The sequence below is a fragment of the Manacus vitellinus genome, unplaced genomic scaffold (assembly GCF_001715985.3).
Source record: "Manacus vitellinus isolate BGI_N305 unplaced genomic scaffold, ASM171598v3 scaffold_27_pilon, whole genome shotgun sequence".
In the NCBI taxonomy this organism is placed as follows: Eukaryota; Metazoa; Chordata; class Aves; order Passeriformes; family Pipridae; genus Manacus; species Manacus vitellinus.
The window spans coordinates 5,065,058-5,080,155 of NW_021940039.1; the positions used below are offsets into that span (position 1 = coordinate 5,065,058).

Consider the following 15,098-nt stretch of genomic DNA (forward strand, 5'->3'; position numbering starts at 1 on the left):
CCCCTCCAATATTCACTGGTTTGGTGTTCTGGGGGTTTTTTTGCCTGTTTGTCCTTATCATTCTTTTCCTTGGAATTAGTAAAAGTTGCCTTTAATTATCCTCTGAATTCTTATTATCTCAACACTTCCATATCTATTGCTCTTTGGACTTTTTCAATGTGGCTCTGTCTCAAAACAGCACCCAAAGCAGTTTCCTAAGACCTGACCATAGACAAGTAAAAGGAATTAACTTGGTTATTTTGTTATGCCATCTCTGTCTTGTGGAAAACACAACAAAACGAATATGAAATTTGCATATATGCATTATATACTGTTTGTTCAGCAATCTCAAAAGCAATGAAACACCTGCATAGTAAATTCAATGCACGTTTTGTGGTGAGGTATTTTAAAATGTTCCCACTTTTTGTTTTAGATCAGTTAGGGAAGGTATAAAATACACACTGTATTAGTTAAGTTGCAGATAAAGTACTAACACTGCCCACCCCTTTCTGGGCTGTTCTAGCTGGACATTAGCTTTAACTTAAACATTAAAAATTCAAGGTTCTACAGTCTTCATGCACATTTTTTGTCCCTTCTGCTGAGGCCCCAAACAGCTGGTCAGGATGGAAATGCACTACTATTCACCTTCAGGCTAATGCAGCTTTAGAAGAGCTCTCCCCCCTTCCTACTCAAAACAAGACAAACAACACCTCAAGACCAGGATTTGAGAAAAAGTGATAATTTGACATTTGTATTAGATGCTAAGATGTGCTGCACGACAACTCATAGTTGCTTCAGTCTCCTAAAACCATCTTTGACAAAGGAGTCATCCCAGGTCATATTACATCAACAAAACTAAATAATAATAACAATAACACATCTGTTTGATACTTCCACCATTTGTCAAAATGCCAGACCTTTTTAAACTTTTTCTTTTTTGCCCTCTGCCAGGGCAGGGGAAGGGAAAGGAGAGAGAATTTATTTTTTTTTTTGGTCCTGCAGATTTACAGGAGACAAATCCAAGTTTCACATCCACTCCTCTTTTTTTCATCAGAACAAACAGCCCAGGCTGGAGAAAACCCAAGCTGACAGTTTCTCCACATTCTCAACCTCTGACTTCCTAACACTACTACAGATGGTGGATCAATAAACAATTAGAACTGATCAATAAATAATAAAACATAACCCACTGCTTACCTTTGATGTACCAGGGCCCCTAACTGGTTACCTACTGTGGCAGAGAGAGAAAAAAGGGAAAAAAATCAAAGCATTAGCACGGATAAACTAACTTCATCCCTACAGAAAAAGAGTTCTTACCGTTTCATCAAAAAAGAAAGAAAAGCAAAACAGTAATTTAGGTTCAGTGGCTGAAATGAATGCGTTATGTGGTACAAAACAGGAGGGGATTTCTTGATCAACACACACCATAACCCAGTGTCCAGCTGAACACAGGATAGGGAATTGATCCGTGTCTCCCCATGCTGAGAGTCATGGGAGAAAATCCTGCCTGCCCAAATCCAAATCCCTGCAACTAACCTCCCCCCTTCCCAAATTAAGCCCAAAGTAGTAAAAAAAAATAAAAAAGAGTAAAAAGGGAGGAGGGAGGAGGGACAAGAGAAATTTCAAGCAGACTGGTACGTATTAAAAACAAGAATAAAAGCTGAGCAGAGTCAGAGATTCACTCAGTCCAGGCCAAAAGCATTAGGGACCGCTGGCACATACTTCTCTCTGTGTCTCTGATCTGTGCTCCATGGAGCCCACTTACACGGAGACCTGTTAAAGGAATAGGTCTGTTAAGTCACCTCGTGACACCCAAACAGTATTTAAGCCCAACCAAACACATGTTCCTGAACACACACATTCCAGGCATTTCTGCCACGTTCTCTGGTGGTCCTCCTACGATCGGTTATCTCCCCACTGACACCCCTCAGACAGACTTCTCTCCCCCCCAACCTCAACAGATTAGATCTTTCTTCCAAATGTTAATGGGGAAAATATCATTAGACCAACTCATGCAAAGTGGGAACACATTCCCCGCTGAGCTTCCTACTGGACTTTGCCTGCAGCAAACCAGCTAAAAACCAGACCATTTGGTGCTAACAACCAGTTGAAAGATTATATTGCATGCCTGGAGGGCACAGGGAGCAAAACAAATGAAGCTGGCCAACATGTGAGCTGTGATAATAAAGATGCTGTTCCAAACTACCTTGCAGCAAGCTGCACATTCTTTGACCTGAAATAAATTGGCAATCAGCTGGCAGGGATAGAAAGTGGATGCATCTCACACTCTCTAAACCCAGTAGAAAAATGCATAAAGTTTGTGGCCAAACACTTTACTCAGAGAAAATAGACAAAGAGAGTCAATACTGTATTTCTGCTGCGTGTCAATACCTTCGTAATAGTTCTGGACCATAATATTGACAGCATATATATTTTATTACTCTCCCCAGCTCGGTGATAAGACAACTGCTGCGTTATTGACTCTGCTACATTTGTCTTTGCATATTCTCATCCGGAATATAAAAAGTTCTAATTTGATAACTATGAATATTGCAGTTGAAAAAGGTAAGTGATGTAATGGGGATTATTTGCTCTGGCTGATAAGCTCCTACCATGGAGCCGAGCAAACAGGACCAAATTCAGAATCTTGCCCCAAACTGCACTGCGGATATTTTTAGTACACCCAGTAGATCTGGTGGCTATTGGTGTAGTGTGGGGTTGCCACAGCCAAGGTCACTCATTATCAAGATGCCAGGAAGAGTGGTTTTAACTGTGCAAGGCTGTATTTAAATATTCACTCGGCATTTCAATTCACTGTGGCAGCTCTGAGCAGCCTGTTCGCTGCAGCCGCTGCCCACAAATTATGAGACAGATACACATCCTATAATCAACTACCCAAGTTCATGCAAGGAAGGGAAGAGCCTTCATTTTGTAACACAATCCTACACTTGAAAAAGACAACTTCTTAGGGGAAACCTGTACGAGCACGGGAAGTTAAAGCAGTCAGGGAATTAATGCTTTAGATGTACGTAACAAGGTCTCCAACCCATTCCAAGTACTATCCAACCATAATAAACCATTCACCACTCCAGGCAGATTTCAGCCTTAATGTAGGTTTATTGTACAAATTACTTCCAAAAAATAATGCCACAATAACTTATGTGAGAGACCATTCCTTCCACATTTCACAGGTAACCTCTCCAAGAGCTGAGACTGAAGGCAGACGGAGAGAACTGGAAACGATTTACTTCCAGTCAGTTATGATTTCTCTCTGTTTTGGTGGGGAAAAAAAACGACCTAAAGGTCCATTCCTTCTCCAAAATGCCCATTTTGCTCTGAGAAACAGGGACTAATAGAGAGGCAGGGCTGGGGCAGCCCTTGCTCGCTGTAATTCCGAAAGCTGATGCACCATTCCACTGTCTCCCTTCACACCAAGGAGGGGGCTGAACTCTGACAAGCCACGTACATATTTCCCCATTTTACATCTGTTGAGTACAATTTAACTGTAACTGCAGTCATTTTACTGCAAATAAGGAAAAACAGTGAATAAAATCAGCACAATTTCCTACTAATGGCACCTGCTGGTTGATAACTCTTCATTCTGCTTTAGGCTTCACCTTAACTGAATTCCACCTAACAGACACTCAAAACAAATGTGGATTTTTTTTCCACCCCATAAAACAGAGCAGTGCCTCCCACTAAATTAATGTGCATGTTGGGAATATACAATCTTGTCAAGAATACCTTCATGGCTAGAATAAAATCAGAGTGACACATCTCCCAGAGAGCAGTGGAACAGGGCTGCATTTCATACTTTTGAACCAAAGTGCTACCATCATAAAATTTAGAAGGCTACAAGAGATTAGTTAACCTAATTCTTCATCATTAAATACTGCAAGGTTTTTCTTTAATTAAGTAGTCAAAACCTAGTAATTTTTGTGTCTGCCTCCACTGCAAATCTTTATAGGTGTTTTTTCCCCTCCCTTAAACTGCCTTATTTAAAAAATGGCCATCTGTAAAGTTGCAATTTTGCAGAACAGTGGCATTTTGTGCATTAAGCTAACCTTCTGCCAAGAAATCTGGACTTCTGCCCTGGTCCTACTGCTGCTGCAGAGGTGTCAAGGAGCATCAGCACTGACTTTCACCAGCAGCAAGATGGGGATAAAGTTTCCTTCCTCCCACCACTGTTTTTATTGAAAACATGTTAGAGCAAAGAAATAAAGTCCTCTGTACAACTGGATCATGTTGTGTTTGAGCCTCTCAGTTCTATAAAAATGAAATGTTATTACACCAAGACAGGCCATCTTCATATCTGGGTGCACCAGAGGAGTTTGGGGAGGGGAAAGGGTGGAGGGAGGTGGTGTGTGAAGCTTCTCCAAGGTCTCTCATCTTTGTTTTCCCAGAATCAAAGGATGCCCCAGCCCTCAGTTGCAACACTGCTGCTGAACCCTACAGATCTCACAGGACACTCCTTGAAAGCAGCCCAAAGTAGGGCAAACAAAGGTAACATCCTCATCTGCCTCTTTCCAGCAGACTGGATCCCTGCTTCCTATGAACAAAAGGAGATTGCTTCTCTAAAGATCATTTAGCATTAAATAAATGTATTAAATCGTGCTGGTAATTAGAGGGAGCTATTAATTAGAATGGAGGTCAGGGGAAGCCTTTGGCCTGCTGGGATCTGTCCTCAGCAGCAGCCACAGGCAAGATGCCACCAGGTCTCTCTGCAGGACTCACCCGTCCCATGCTCACCTTTGCTGTGAAACATTAACCCCTGCAAGTGGCCACAGAAATGCTGGATACAACTTCCTGGGAGCAGTACAATAAATCTGATCTCTTCCCTGCACTACAGATATTTTCAGGATTATTTTAAAGTTGTTTGTTATTATTCCTCTTTTCCTTGGCTTCTTTATTTCCCCTTTCTACAATCTCAAGCTCCATCCAATACCCCCAGGTCAGGTCACCAGGGCTGAGCCTACAGCTCTTGGGTTCAGATGAGGGTTAAAGTTAAGGGAAGTGCAAAAAGCATTCACATTCTGGTTTCCAGCACGATGACAAATCTATTTTTCCTGGAAATGCTTTAAAGGCAGCTGCATTTGTTTTGATCAGTGCACTGTCACCTGTCTTAAGACCACTTCCTAAGCTGCCAGCCAGCCACAGCAGCAGCTGTTTATAAAAACAGACAGGAAGAATTAGATTGTCCTGAAAGACAGACAGTTTTCCTGTCACCTTAAATACTTCCTCTGGAGCCAATTTTTTCCAGCAGTATTAGCAACAGCATTAATTTCCCAAGAGCTGCATGGGGATAAGGAAGCAGTGAGACCTGCACCCAGCTGTGAACATGCAGTATACAGGGGTAAATTTCCCACCAGATTTGTTTCCAAGCTGTCCAGAGCAGCAAAAGGTATCCAAACCCCTGCACAGTAACATTTCTAGAGCATGTGTAACAACACAATTGCTTCTTGACAATGCCTCCAAACTGTGGTTCACAGACAAGCAGAAAATGGAGACAAGTGTGGGCATGCAATCCTGACACCCCTCCAAACAGAAAGTGATTTCCTACTTTAAGTGTCCTACCTTCCAAATGCTAAAGGTAAAGCTGCATTATAGACTTTTAATGTCATGGCAGCAAGAGCAGGTAGCCCAAGACTAAGATATGGATCACACCACAAACATACAGAGCAAGGAGGACTGGTAGCTTCAGGAGTTGCTTTGCCAGGTTGCAGGTAAAGACTAGCACAGGAGTATCACACAGGTAGGTGGGGAACTCATCACACACCTGTATCTCAGTACAGGATTTGCTAATGCCATTAGAAATAAAACCGAAGCTGAAAGAAGCAATACAATCCCCATTCCTACCTTGACAATTCCCATTTTTTTGTGAAATTCCAGTCCTCTAAAAATATTACTTCCATCATTTCTCTTCTAAGATCTCACAGATCAGATTTTTGGGAGGGGAGTGTGACAAAGCTATATACAGATGTACATGAACAACCAAAGGGCAAATACAATAATACTTTAAAAACAGCCACAGACAAGGTCCAGAACCGAACACAGGATGAGCAGAACAAGAATACAGCAGTCAGGAGCAGCCAGTCTGGAAGGCTCCCCCAGGAAGGATACCTGCTCCATGGAGTTATGTATCACAGCACAAGAAACCAGTAATAATGCACATTTATAGCCCAGACTGCAACAGTGCTGACACGGTCTGTGTCAATACAAACAAGGCTCAGCAAGTTCATGGCTCACCAGTGCAAGTTTAAGTACAAAGTCTAACCTGTGCTGTCACTAAGCCCTACAACCATTTCACATGTTACAGGTTCCTAAAACCCATTTTGTCAAGAGGTCAGATCTCTCAGTTCAGTCTGATCAATCAATGAAAGCCAGAGGCAGGGCAAATGTTGTGAATGACTGGTTCCCAGAAGGCTATTTTTATTCTTTTCACTCACAGCCGTGTCCCAAAGCTATTCAGACACAGCTCAGAGCTGTTCAGCATTCCCCAACAGGGAATGTGCACAGCCTGTGATGGCTGAGCACCTTCCCCTGCAGAACCAGCACCCACCAGCACTGCCAGATCTCCTGCTTCTCACAGATATAGTGATCCTCCAGCTTGAGATACAGTCCCAGACAAATCCCTCCTTTCCTAAAACCCTCAACCAAAGGAGCAGCAACCTGTTGCTCAGATGGAGCCAACAGCAGAGAACAGAAGTGGGTGGTGGCACGTGTTCAGAAAACAGTAACATTGCAAGCCAGGGGCTCCACATAAAAGAAACTTCTCCCCATGCTCCAGCATGTTCTTTCAGATTGAGGAGCAGACCTGCAGTTATTTTCAGCCTTTGTATCAGACAGAAGAAGTTTTTTTCAAAACAAAGTGCTAGGCAGCAGCCTCGCTTATCTCCTCAGTATTCCTGAACATATCCATGGGGGACAGAATCACCCTGCAGGGCTACCTGTGCCAGGAAAAATACTAGAGCAAATAGCAAAAGGAAGACATAGTCATATTTTTCATTTTTGTCATAATCAACCACAAGTAAAGGTGAGCTCTTTGCAGCTATAAAATAGCAGATAATACAGTTTAAACACTTCTTGTAACAATGCATACCATCAGATTTGTCAAAACCAGAAAACTCTTGTTCTAACATTTCTGTTGTTCCCAAAGATAAGACACTAATGGTTTATTTTAAAACTGTAACACTTCATGCAATATTGACTCATTACAGTTACCAGATAAGCTCCATTCAGTAAACTATTACTTGGCTGGGACCAACGTTAAAAGCTTCAGAGACTTCAGAATTCTTAAAGAAAAACAATGAATAAAGCTAAGCTTGCATCAACTTATATCAATACCTTTTCTCCTTAAAATTTATGTGCAAAGCAACCAAAACTTTTGACAGCAACTCAGCTCCTGTGCTGTGACCACTGCTACCCATGGAAGGGAACACAAGTAATGCTGTTCCTACACACTGCCTGCTCCCAGGAAATAAGGGTTAACAGGGAAGAACAGCTTTACTATGTACATTTGGCACCCTATACATGGGCTCCAGCACAGGCCCAATAAGCACATCCTCCTCCCTCCCTAACTACCACAGAACAAGATTTAAATTACAGTTTATCTGCTAATTCCCACAGTTCATGAATTAACAAAGAATTGCTCCACATTAACGCTAATGCCTTTAGATCAGACTGAACAGCACAGAGAATCTTGTATAAAATTTTTATACACAGAAAGATGTGTTCTCCATCCTTAAAGCAGACAGCTGCCTCCATGGAGGAACTTCAGGAGCTGCATCCCCAGGGATGATTAATCACAGCCAGCTTACCTCCATCATCCAGGGGCCGTTTCTGCACTCCATAACCGTACACTGACGGGTCCACAAGTGTTGTAGAATTATTCAAGTGAGGAATATCTCCAATTTTAGCAGCAATCTATAAAAACAGGGGATAAAAGCTTGATTAGCATACCTGAAGTTTCAGCCACCACAGGTAAACACTTTCTCCCAATAAGACATTGACCCCAGTCCAAGCTTCTTTCAGGTGGCTTTGTAACAAGGTGTTTCTTTTGTAAAGTAAACAATTTTCTGCTTGCTTTTAATATTTGCTTAATTAAGATCACATTCACCCAGTTCCTCTTCCTGATCACAAGCAGGCATTTGCTCCCTGGAACATTATATTCAGAATTATTTGCTTGATGATAGCTGACAAGCTAAATCTTGCAAAGAGGAGGGTTCAAATTAGCTCACCAACTTTGTCCTGGAGCTGTGTGGGAGGACACATAATTCCTCTTGTGTCCAGATCCAGACACCCAGAAATGCACACTCACACATCCATGGGGGAGCAGAGGGAGAATGTGAAAACACACAGCACAAGCACAGGTTTGGGAACTCCCTGTCAAAGAGACTGGATCACTCTGTTTGCTGTATGAGGAATAAGCCAGTGGGCAAAGTATCGGTCCAGAATTAGTTTCCATTTCCTGGAGTGGTCAGTACAGCACAAACACAACTAATGCTGCCTGTGTCTCTGCTTCCAACCCTTCCAGAGGGGGAACTGCCATTCCCTGCCAAGCCAGGGTGCAAGGAGTTTATTTACAGGAAAGAGGAGACAGTCAGGTATCACAGTAAGGGGACTTAGGTAAGCAAATAAACAAGTTGAGGCACACACCTAAACATCACTTCATGAAAATGAAAAGTTGATCTCATGTCTAGTGACATTTGGGAGCTCTTCCACCTGCTCTCTGAGCTAACTGGTGTAAGCCCACCCTAAAAACATACAGGTGCATTCCCTGGGTGCTGCACCCAAGTTAACACCCCCTCCCAGGGACAGGCAAACTGCAGTCCCACAGCACCTCTTGCCTACATAAAGTACTTGGCTGTAATAAGCAAGTGCAGAACAAAGTAGATACAGCACAAATATAAAGCACAGTGTATTCTACAGCATTTGCTTCCTTTTACAGCAAGAAGAAAACCATTGCATGGGATCTTTACTAGGAGACTGATCTCACTCTATTATACCTGGATTTCACCAGAGAATAAGCAACAGGAAGAGATGAAAGAGCATTTTACACAGTGTGTTTTAAATGACAAATTACACCTAAAGGTGTTTCTAAAATTTGCGTGTTACTGCAACAGAAAGACATCTACAGTAACTCTGGTTGTTGACACTACCTTCTGCTGCAGTGGAATAAACAACTGGCCAAGATTCAGAACCACAGGGTGCTGAAAAAAGCTATTTGAAATAATCTTGAAAGATTGAGGGCACTGCTTTTAGGGAGAGAGTAGGAAACATTTTGTTCAATGCCTTGCATGAAAAGAGCTCCAAGTTTGGACCATTTTCTCCTCATATTCCATTCTGTCCTGTCTCCTTTCAGAAAGTCGACAACTTCATCGTGTCAGAAATGCCAGAAAGAGAGTAAAATCCTCCTCTGGTACCAGCACAATGATCCTGTAGTGAAACTTTGATGACAAGTGTTTTGTACATCAACATCTCCAATCAGCCCCCAGAAAGCTGGTTCTGAAAGCATTACCACACCTTGGGCACTCCATGAGGGACTGCCAGGTGATGCCTTGCTTTTTTGTTAAGTGCTGTACTGCATCCATGGATCCAGCCCTTTGCCCACATGCCTTCCCCTTACATTTGGGATGTGGAGGATTTAATGAAGGTACCAAGACCACAGATGTATTCTGAGTACTTCAACACCGAAACAGAAATTTTAAAATATATTTTACAACAATATATTTGCACCTTTCACCTATTAACTTACAACATAGACCAAAAGGAACAGTGTCAGGTATAACATACTCTGACATGTTTTGGGATATTTGATTTTAACATCCCCTTCACAAACTCTCTCTCTGTTAGTAGTTATTTACCTGTAAGTCATGAGTGATAGTCTGGAGGTGAAATCACCCACCACATGCTCCAGAGAAATAAAAAAAATGGTCTTGGACACTGGAAGTTGGCCTAGGAGAGGAAGCCAGCCTGAAGTACAAGGGTGTGCAGGAGCAGCTCCCTGGTACCAAGGCTGGCTGCTCCCAGTGCAGGGAAGCTTTGCAAACCCCCACTCATGCTTTGCACATCATGACCACCCTCTAAGTAGAGGGCAAAGCAAGAGTGTTAAAGCAATTTTTACATTATCAGCTTTTGGTATATTTTCCTCTTCCCCCCCCCTCCTTTATTTAAACTTGCACCCTTATCTCTAAAGCCTTCCAGCTGCCACGGGATTACAGGCAGACAACATGTCACCTCAACTACAGCAGGAAAAAAAACCATCCTGCAAAATTAGGAGCTTGAGCTTTCAAAGTACATGTGGCAGTTAAAATACATTTTAACTTCTCATGTTCGACTTAAAATGGGAAGCTCAGTCTTTATGACAGGTTCAGCAGGGGGCAGGCACAAAAATCAGAATATGGCAAAAGTAAGCAGACCCAGCCCTTATCTGCCAAAATGACCTTGAGTAATGTTCTGCTGTTAGCCACTGCTTTTGTCCTGCTGTATGTCTGTCTTAGGGTTTTTTCTGCCCTTAACACAACACATCCATTTTACCAAGCTCTGAAACACACTGGAAAAAAGCATCACTGTTCCTGCACCTAAATTCCCCAAAATCAAGCTCTCCAACAAAGACTTTAAAGGACACAGCACAAACCCGAGCTACAAACTGCAATGGTAAAGCCAAGAAAAACACAATGATTCCACATAGCTGTGTGAGGGACACATTTTTTTTCCTATACCTTGCACTCCTATCCTTCTATACCTTTAACAGACATTAAAAATGGTGTAATAAAAACCCCACTTAAATATGAAGCTTCTTTGCTAAGCACAGCAGGACTCAAACACAAACATCTGCAGAATTCAGTTTTAAGAGGACGGGCCCAGCTTCTAGGAAAAACCTCTTGGTGCTGCCCTGCAAAGAACAGCAACTGATAAAATCACCAATTCTAGGTATTAGCAGAATAAAAAAAACCAATAAAGCCCTGTCATCTGACCCTTCAGACTGTTCTAGTGCTCGTGCTGCTTCTCCCATTCGCTGAGCACAACACTGGAGTTGGTGTCTCCAGAGCTCTGGAGGAAGCAACAAAACCTCCCACAACCACTGAAGTTTCATATCACAGGTGGTTTTATTAAATACTAAAGCAATTGCAAAGCCCTAAAGCTATCTGAGGATGATCTGAAAAATGACTCTGTGAGAGGGTAAAGAAAAGTTCATCTAAGACCCTTCCTTCACCATGGAAATTAGAAGTTTGAGCCTGATATAGAAAAGGATTTCAAAGACGCAGCTCGTTAACTCTCAGTAAGTCTCAGGGTGTTCACCCACTTATAAAGTATCCAAGATGGCCCACTACAGGCTCACCAAGCCTCAGCCTTTCCTCTTCCCAGCATTCCCAGAAATTGGGATTCAGACAGTACATCTGGCAGGTTACAAAACCAGCACATGAAGGAAGAGCTGCAAACCAAAGTGTTGCACTGGAAATGGGCTGCCTAGGAGGAGAGGGTGAGCACCAAGCCAGATGCTCTTTGGTCAATAAGAACAAAAGGCCAGTCCAAGGGAAATTAATTTTAGTCCAAAGTACTAACAGCTCTGCTTATGTTCTGATCCTATTACTCAAAAGGGGAGCAAAATCCTCTCTCTCTCTCTCTCACCCCCCAAAATGCCACAGAAGAAAAGCCACCCTGCCTGGGAGCAGCCAGGCAGATCAGTCCCCACCTATGATCCACTAATCCACTCACTTGAGGTGTGGTGCAGAAGATGCAGGACAGACCATCTCAAAGCCCCAGTACTGCCTTAAAGAAGCAATTATTCATAAATCTCAAGTATTTCAGGATTCACAAAAAATCCAGGCAAGTCCAGCACAAACACTGAAAGCAATGTACAAATAATTTCTTTCAAAGGTATTCCAGGTTTCTTATTCTTATGTCAGCTCACATCCCAGCAGCTCTGAGGAATGCAGTTGCTTTCCTTGGATCAGGAAAGTCTTCCTTGTTCTGAATTGTTTAGTTACTCATAACCAAGCACTGTATTCCACAGCCTGATTAGTGTTATGGCTCTCACAAAAACTGAATTTAGTAAATTTGATTACTACTCTTATGTATGACATTAAACCCTGAAAGCATCAAACATCAAGCCAGGGATGATGTACCAACCCCTGAGACAAGAACTATGACTGAAGTTTTTTTTTGCTCTGCTCCCTCATCCTCCTAAAGCAAAAGGAATACTCTGCAAAGGCCAAAACCAGCACAAAAGCTGAGATCTCCACACCAGATCAGTCCAGCTCAGGCAAATACAGCATTAAACACCCCTGGTGAAAGCTCTGCCAGCACCTCCACAGAAGTCTTGGGTGTAAATGTGTAAATGTAACTGCCTCTACATCCCACCTGATTCTCAGCCAGGAAGTTCCACCACAGATTGCCTGGGTGGTGAGGCAAATATCCATCCCCTGAGCAATTAAGGCCTAACCCCTCACTGACTTTTGGCAACAAGTCACCAGTGACAATTTAGTTCTGTGCAGGACAAGACCACCTGCTCCCTTACAAACCCTCTACAAAACTAGATTAAATCAAGTACTTTCACAGACAGAGGGAAATATTTTAGCACTCCCAACAACTCTTTTCATCCCACGAACAGCAATGGAAAAAATCACGTTCAACAGTCAGCAAACAACTCACTGCACAAAAATTTAGGACACTGTGCTCCCACAAACACGTGCAGAGCCCACATTTCCCAACACACTCGTTTCCAGAGCAAAAAAGCAGCAGGAAGGTCGCTGCTGAAATCCTCCAGCTCAGACCAACTCGTGGAAACCCAGCACAAGCAGTGTAATCACAGCAAGTGTAATGAACTTAAGAACAACAAAATCAAGTGACCACAGCTGGGGCACAAAAGTATTTATTGCTCCATTTCCTTCACATGTGGGTTGGTGGGGGCTCACAGATTCACCCCACAAACACAACCACAGCACCCAGGCAACACAAATTTGGATCAATTTGCCATTAGTGCTGTGTTTTAGCCCAACACCAGGTTGCTCCAAGGCCCGTCCAACCTGGCCTTGAACACTTCCAGGGATGGGGTAGCCACAGCTTCTCTGAGCAACCTGTGCCAGGGCCTCACAGGGAAGAATTCCTTCCCAATATCTAACCTAGATTTCCCCTCTTTCAATTTATACCCATTCCCCCTTGTCCTGTCACTCCAGTTCCTGATGAAGAACCCCTCTCCACCTTCCCTGTAGCCCCTTCAGACACTGGAAGGTTCTGTGAGGTCTCCACACAACCTTCTCTTCTTCAAGCTGAACAGCCCCAGCTCTCTCAGCCTGTCTTTGTAGGGGAAGTGCTCCAACCCCCTTATCAACATCATGTCCCTCCTCTGGACTTGAAACATGCTCACAAAATAACTCCAACAAGCTGCAATGTACCAGCAAATAATTATTTTCTTTTACATAAAAGAGTTATTCAGCTGCTAGCAGGTGGGAATATTACCAGATATTCAAAAAGATGTTTTTGCAACGAGAGGCCTCCAGTAACAGACAACCAGGTCGAGACAAGCAGAGTGCAACACCCCTCAATTTAACTGCATCAGGCAGGTAATCCTGGGTGTTCAGACATCAAGGCCAGGGGGCTTTGCTAGTGAAAGAAGTGACACATGACCCCATCAGGGAGGCAGCTCAGACCCCACCTGCCTGTGCTGAGGAAGAAAACAGAGACCCAAGAGCAGAGCAGCTCGTAGTGTCCCTGGAAAGGTGCAGGGTGTTGATCTACAACACAGAGTGGCTGCCACACTGATTCACAGGTGAGCTGAGAGCCAGGGCAAAGCACTTCAGTCCCATCAGAGAGAGCATCTGAGAGGTCTCAGGGCCCAGCTTAGTTTCTCCAGACGTTTCTCAGTGAAATCACAGGGAGTCTGGGCAACAGAAGGAGATTTCTCCCACCTGGAGAGAATAAAGTCAGGGTCTTTGAGCACCAGCTGTGCTGTGGTCCTGGTGTTACATCTCCTTATGGTGCAGTCACTAAACACAAGTAAAACACAACCTGTTCAGAGGTGGGACAAACACCTGGGACAGACATGGAACAGATGTGATGAACAACTACAACATCTGCCCTGTGAGCAGCTTGAGCAGCAGCTCCTTGTCCTGGAGGCACTTCCCACAAATCAAGGAGCATATAAACACCTGGAATATCCTGCTGAAGACAAGGGTGCTGGTTCCTGAAGCTCTGGGCACTTCTACTGAAACTTTCCATTTTAGCACCATGTAAGCTCAGAGGTTCCTCTGGGGAGCACCTGCCTCCCTCCCTGGAGGGAATGTGAAGCTCCTGCACTGCTAAGGTTTGTATTCACAGAATCACAGAACAAATCAGTTCGGAAAAGACCTCTGAGATCATCAATTCCAACCTGTGACCAATCACCACCTTGTCAAATAAAGCAGAGCACTGAGTGCCAAGTCCAGTCTTCTCCTAAACACCTCCAGTGATGGGGACTCCACCACCTCCGTGGGCAGCTTGTTCCGATGTCTTATCGCCCTTTCTGGGAAGAAATTCCTTCTAATATCCAACCTAACCCCCTCTGGCACAGCCTGAGGCCATGTCGTCTCCTCCTGTTCCTTGTTCCCTGGGAGCAGAGCTCGACACCCCCCCCGGGCTTCCCCCTCCTGTCAGGGAGTTGCAGAGAGCCCGAAGGTCTTCCCGAGTCTCCTTTTCTCCAGGCTGAGCCCCCCCAGCTCCCTCAGCCGCTCCTGGTGCTCCGGACTCTTGCCCCGCTCCGTTTCCCTTCTCCAGCCGATCCCATCGTTCAGCCTCCCGCACAAGGCCCCGTTTAAAACCCCATTAACCACCACGCCCACCCCCCCACTGCCAGAGCCAGACGGCCGCGGCCGCCCCCCTCCCGCACATCCCCGGGGGCACAGAGGGGGCAGCGCGGCCCTTCCTCAGCCCCGCGGCCTAGCGGCGCCCCCGAGCCGCGCCACCTCCCCCTCCCGCGCGCCCCTGGCCCGCCGGCCGGCGCCTCACCTGCCGGACGCGGTGCAGGGCGTCCACGAAGCCCTCGGGCTTGATGCCCACGGGGGCCGCGCTCTGTCCCTGCCCCTGCGCCGCAAGGTCCGCCATGGCCCGCGCGCCGTTCCGCCCGGGCCCGCGCCGGAAAG

General features: G+C 44.6%; 1 protein-coding gene across 4 annotated transcripts in view; it reads right to left on the reverse strand.

The window, feature by feature from the left end:
• Positions 1–15,098, reverse strand: part of FUBP3 (far upstream element binding protein 3) — a 39,054-nt gene extending 23,956 nt beyond the window's left edge. For 2 of the 4 annotated variants that reach the window (XM_029960474.1, XM_029960471.1), the window contains exons 1-4: positions 14,965–15,098; positions 7,797–7,902; positions 1,702–1,752; positions 1,177–1,210 (exon numbers count right to left, since the gene is read on the reverse strand). In XM_029960474.1, the coding sequence (XP_029816334.1) occupies positions 1,177–1,210; positions 1,702–1,752; positions 7,797–7,902; positions 14,965–15,060 (287 nt within the window). In that variant the 5' untranslated portion in view covers positions 15,061–15,098. The remainder of the gene's footprint in view (positions 1–1,176; positions 1,211–1,701; positions 1,753–7,796; positions 7,903–14,964) is intronic. The other 2 variants (XM_029960472.1, XM_029960473.1) reach the window with 2 other exon arrangements.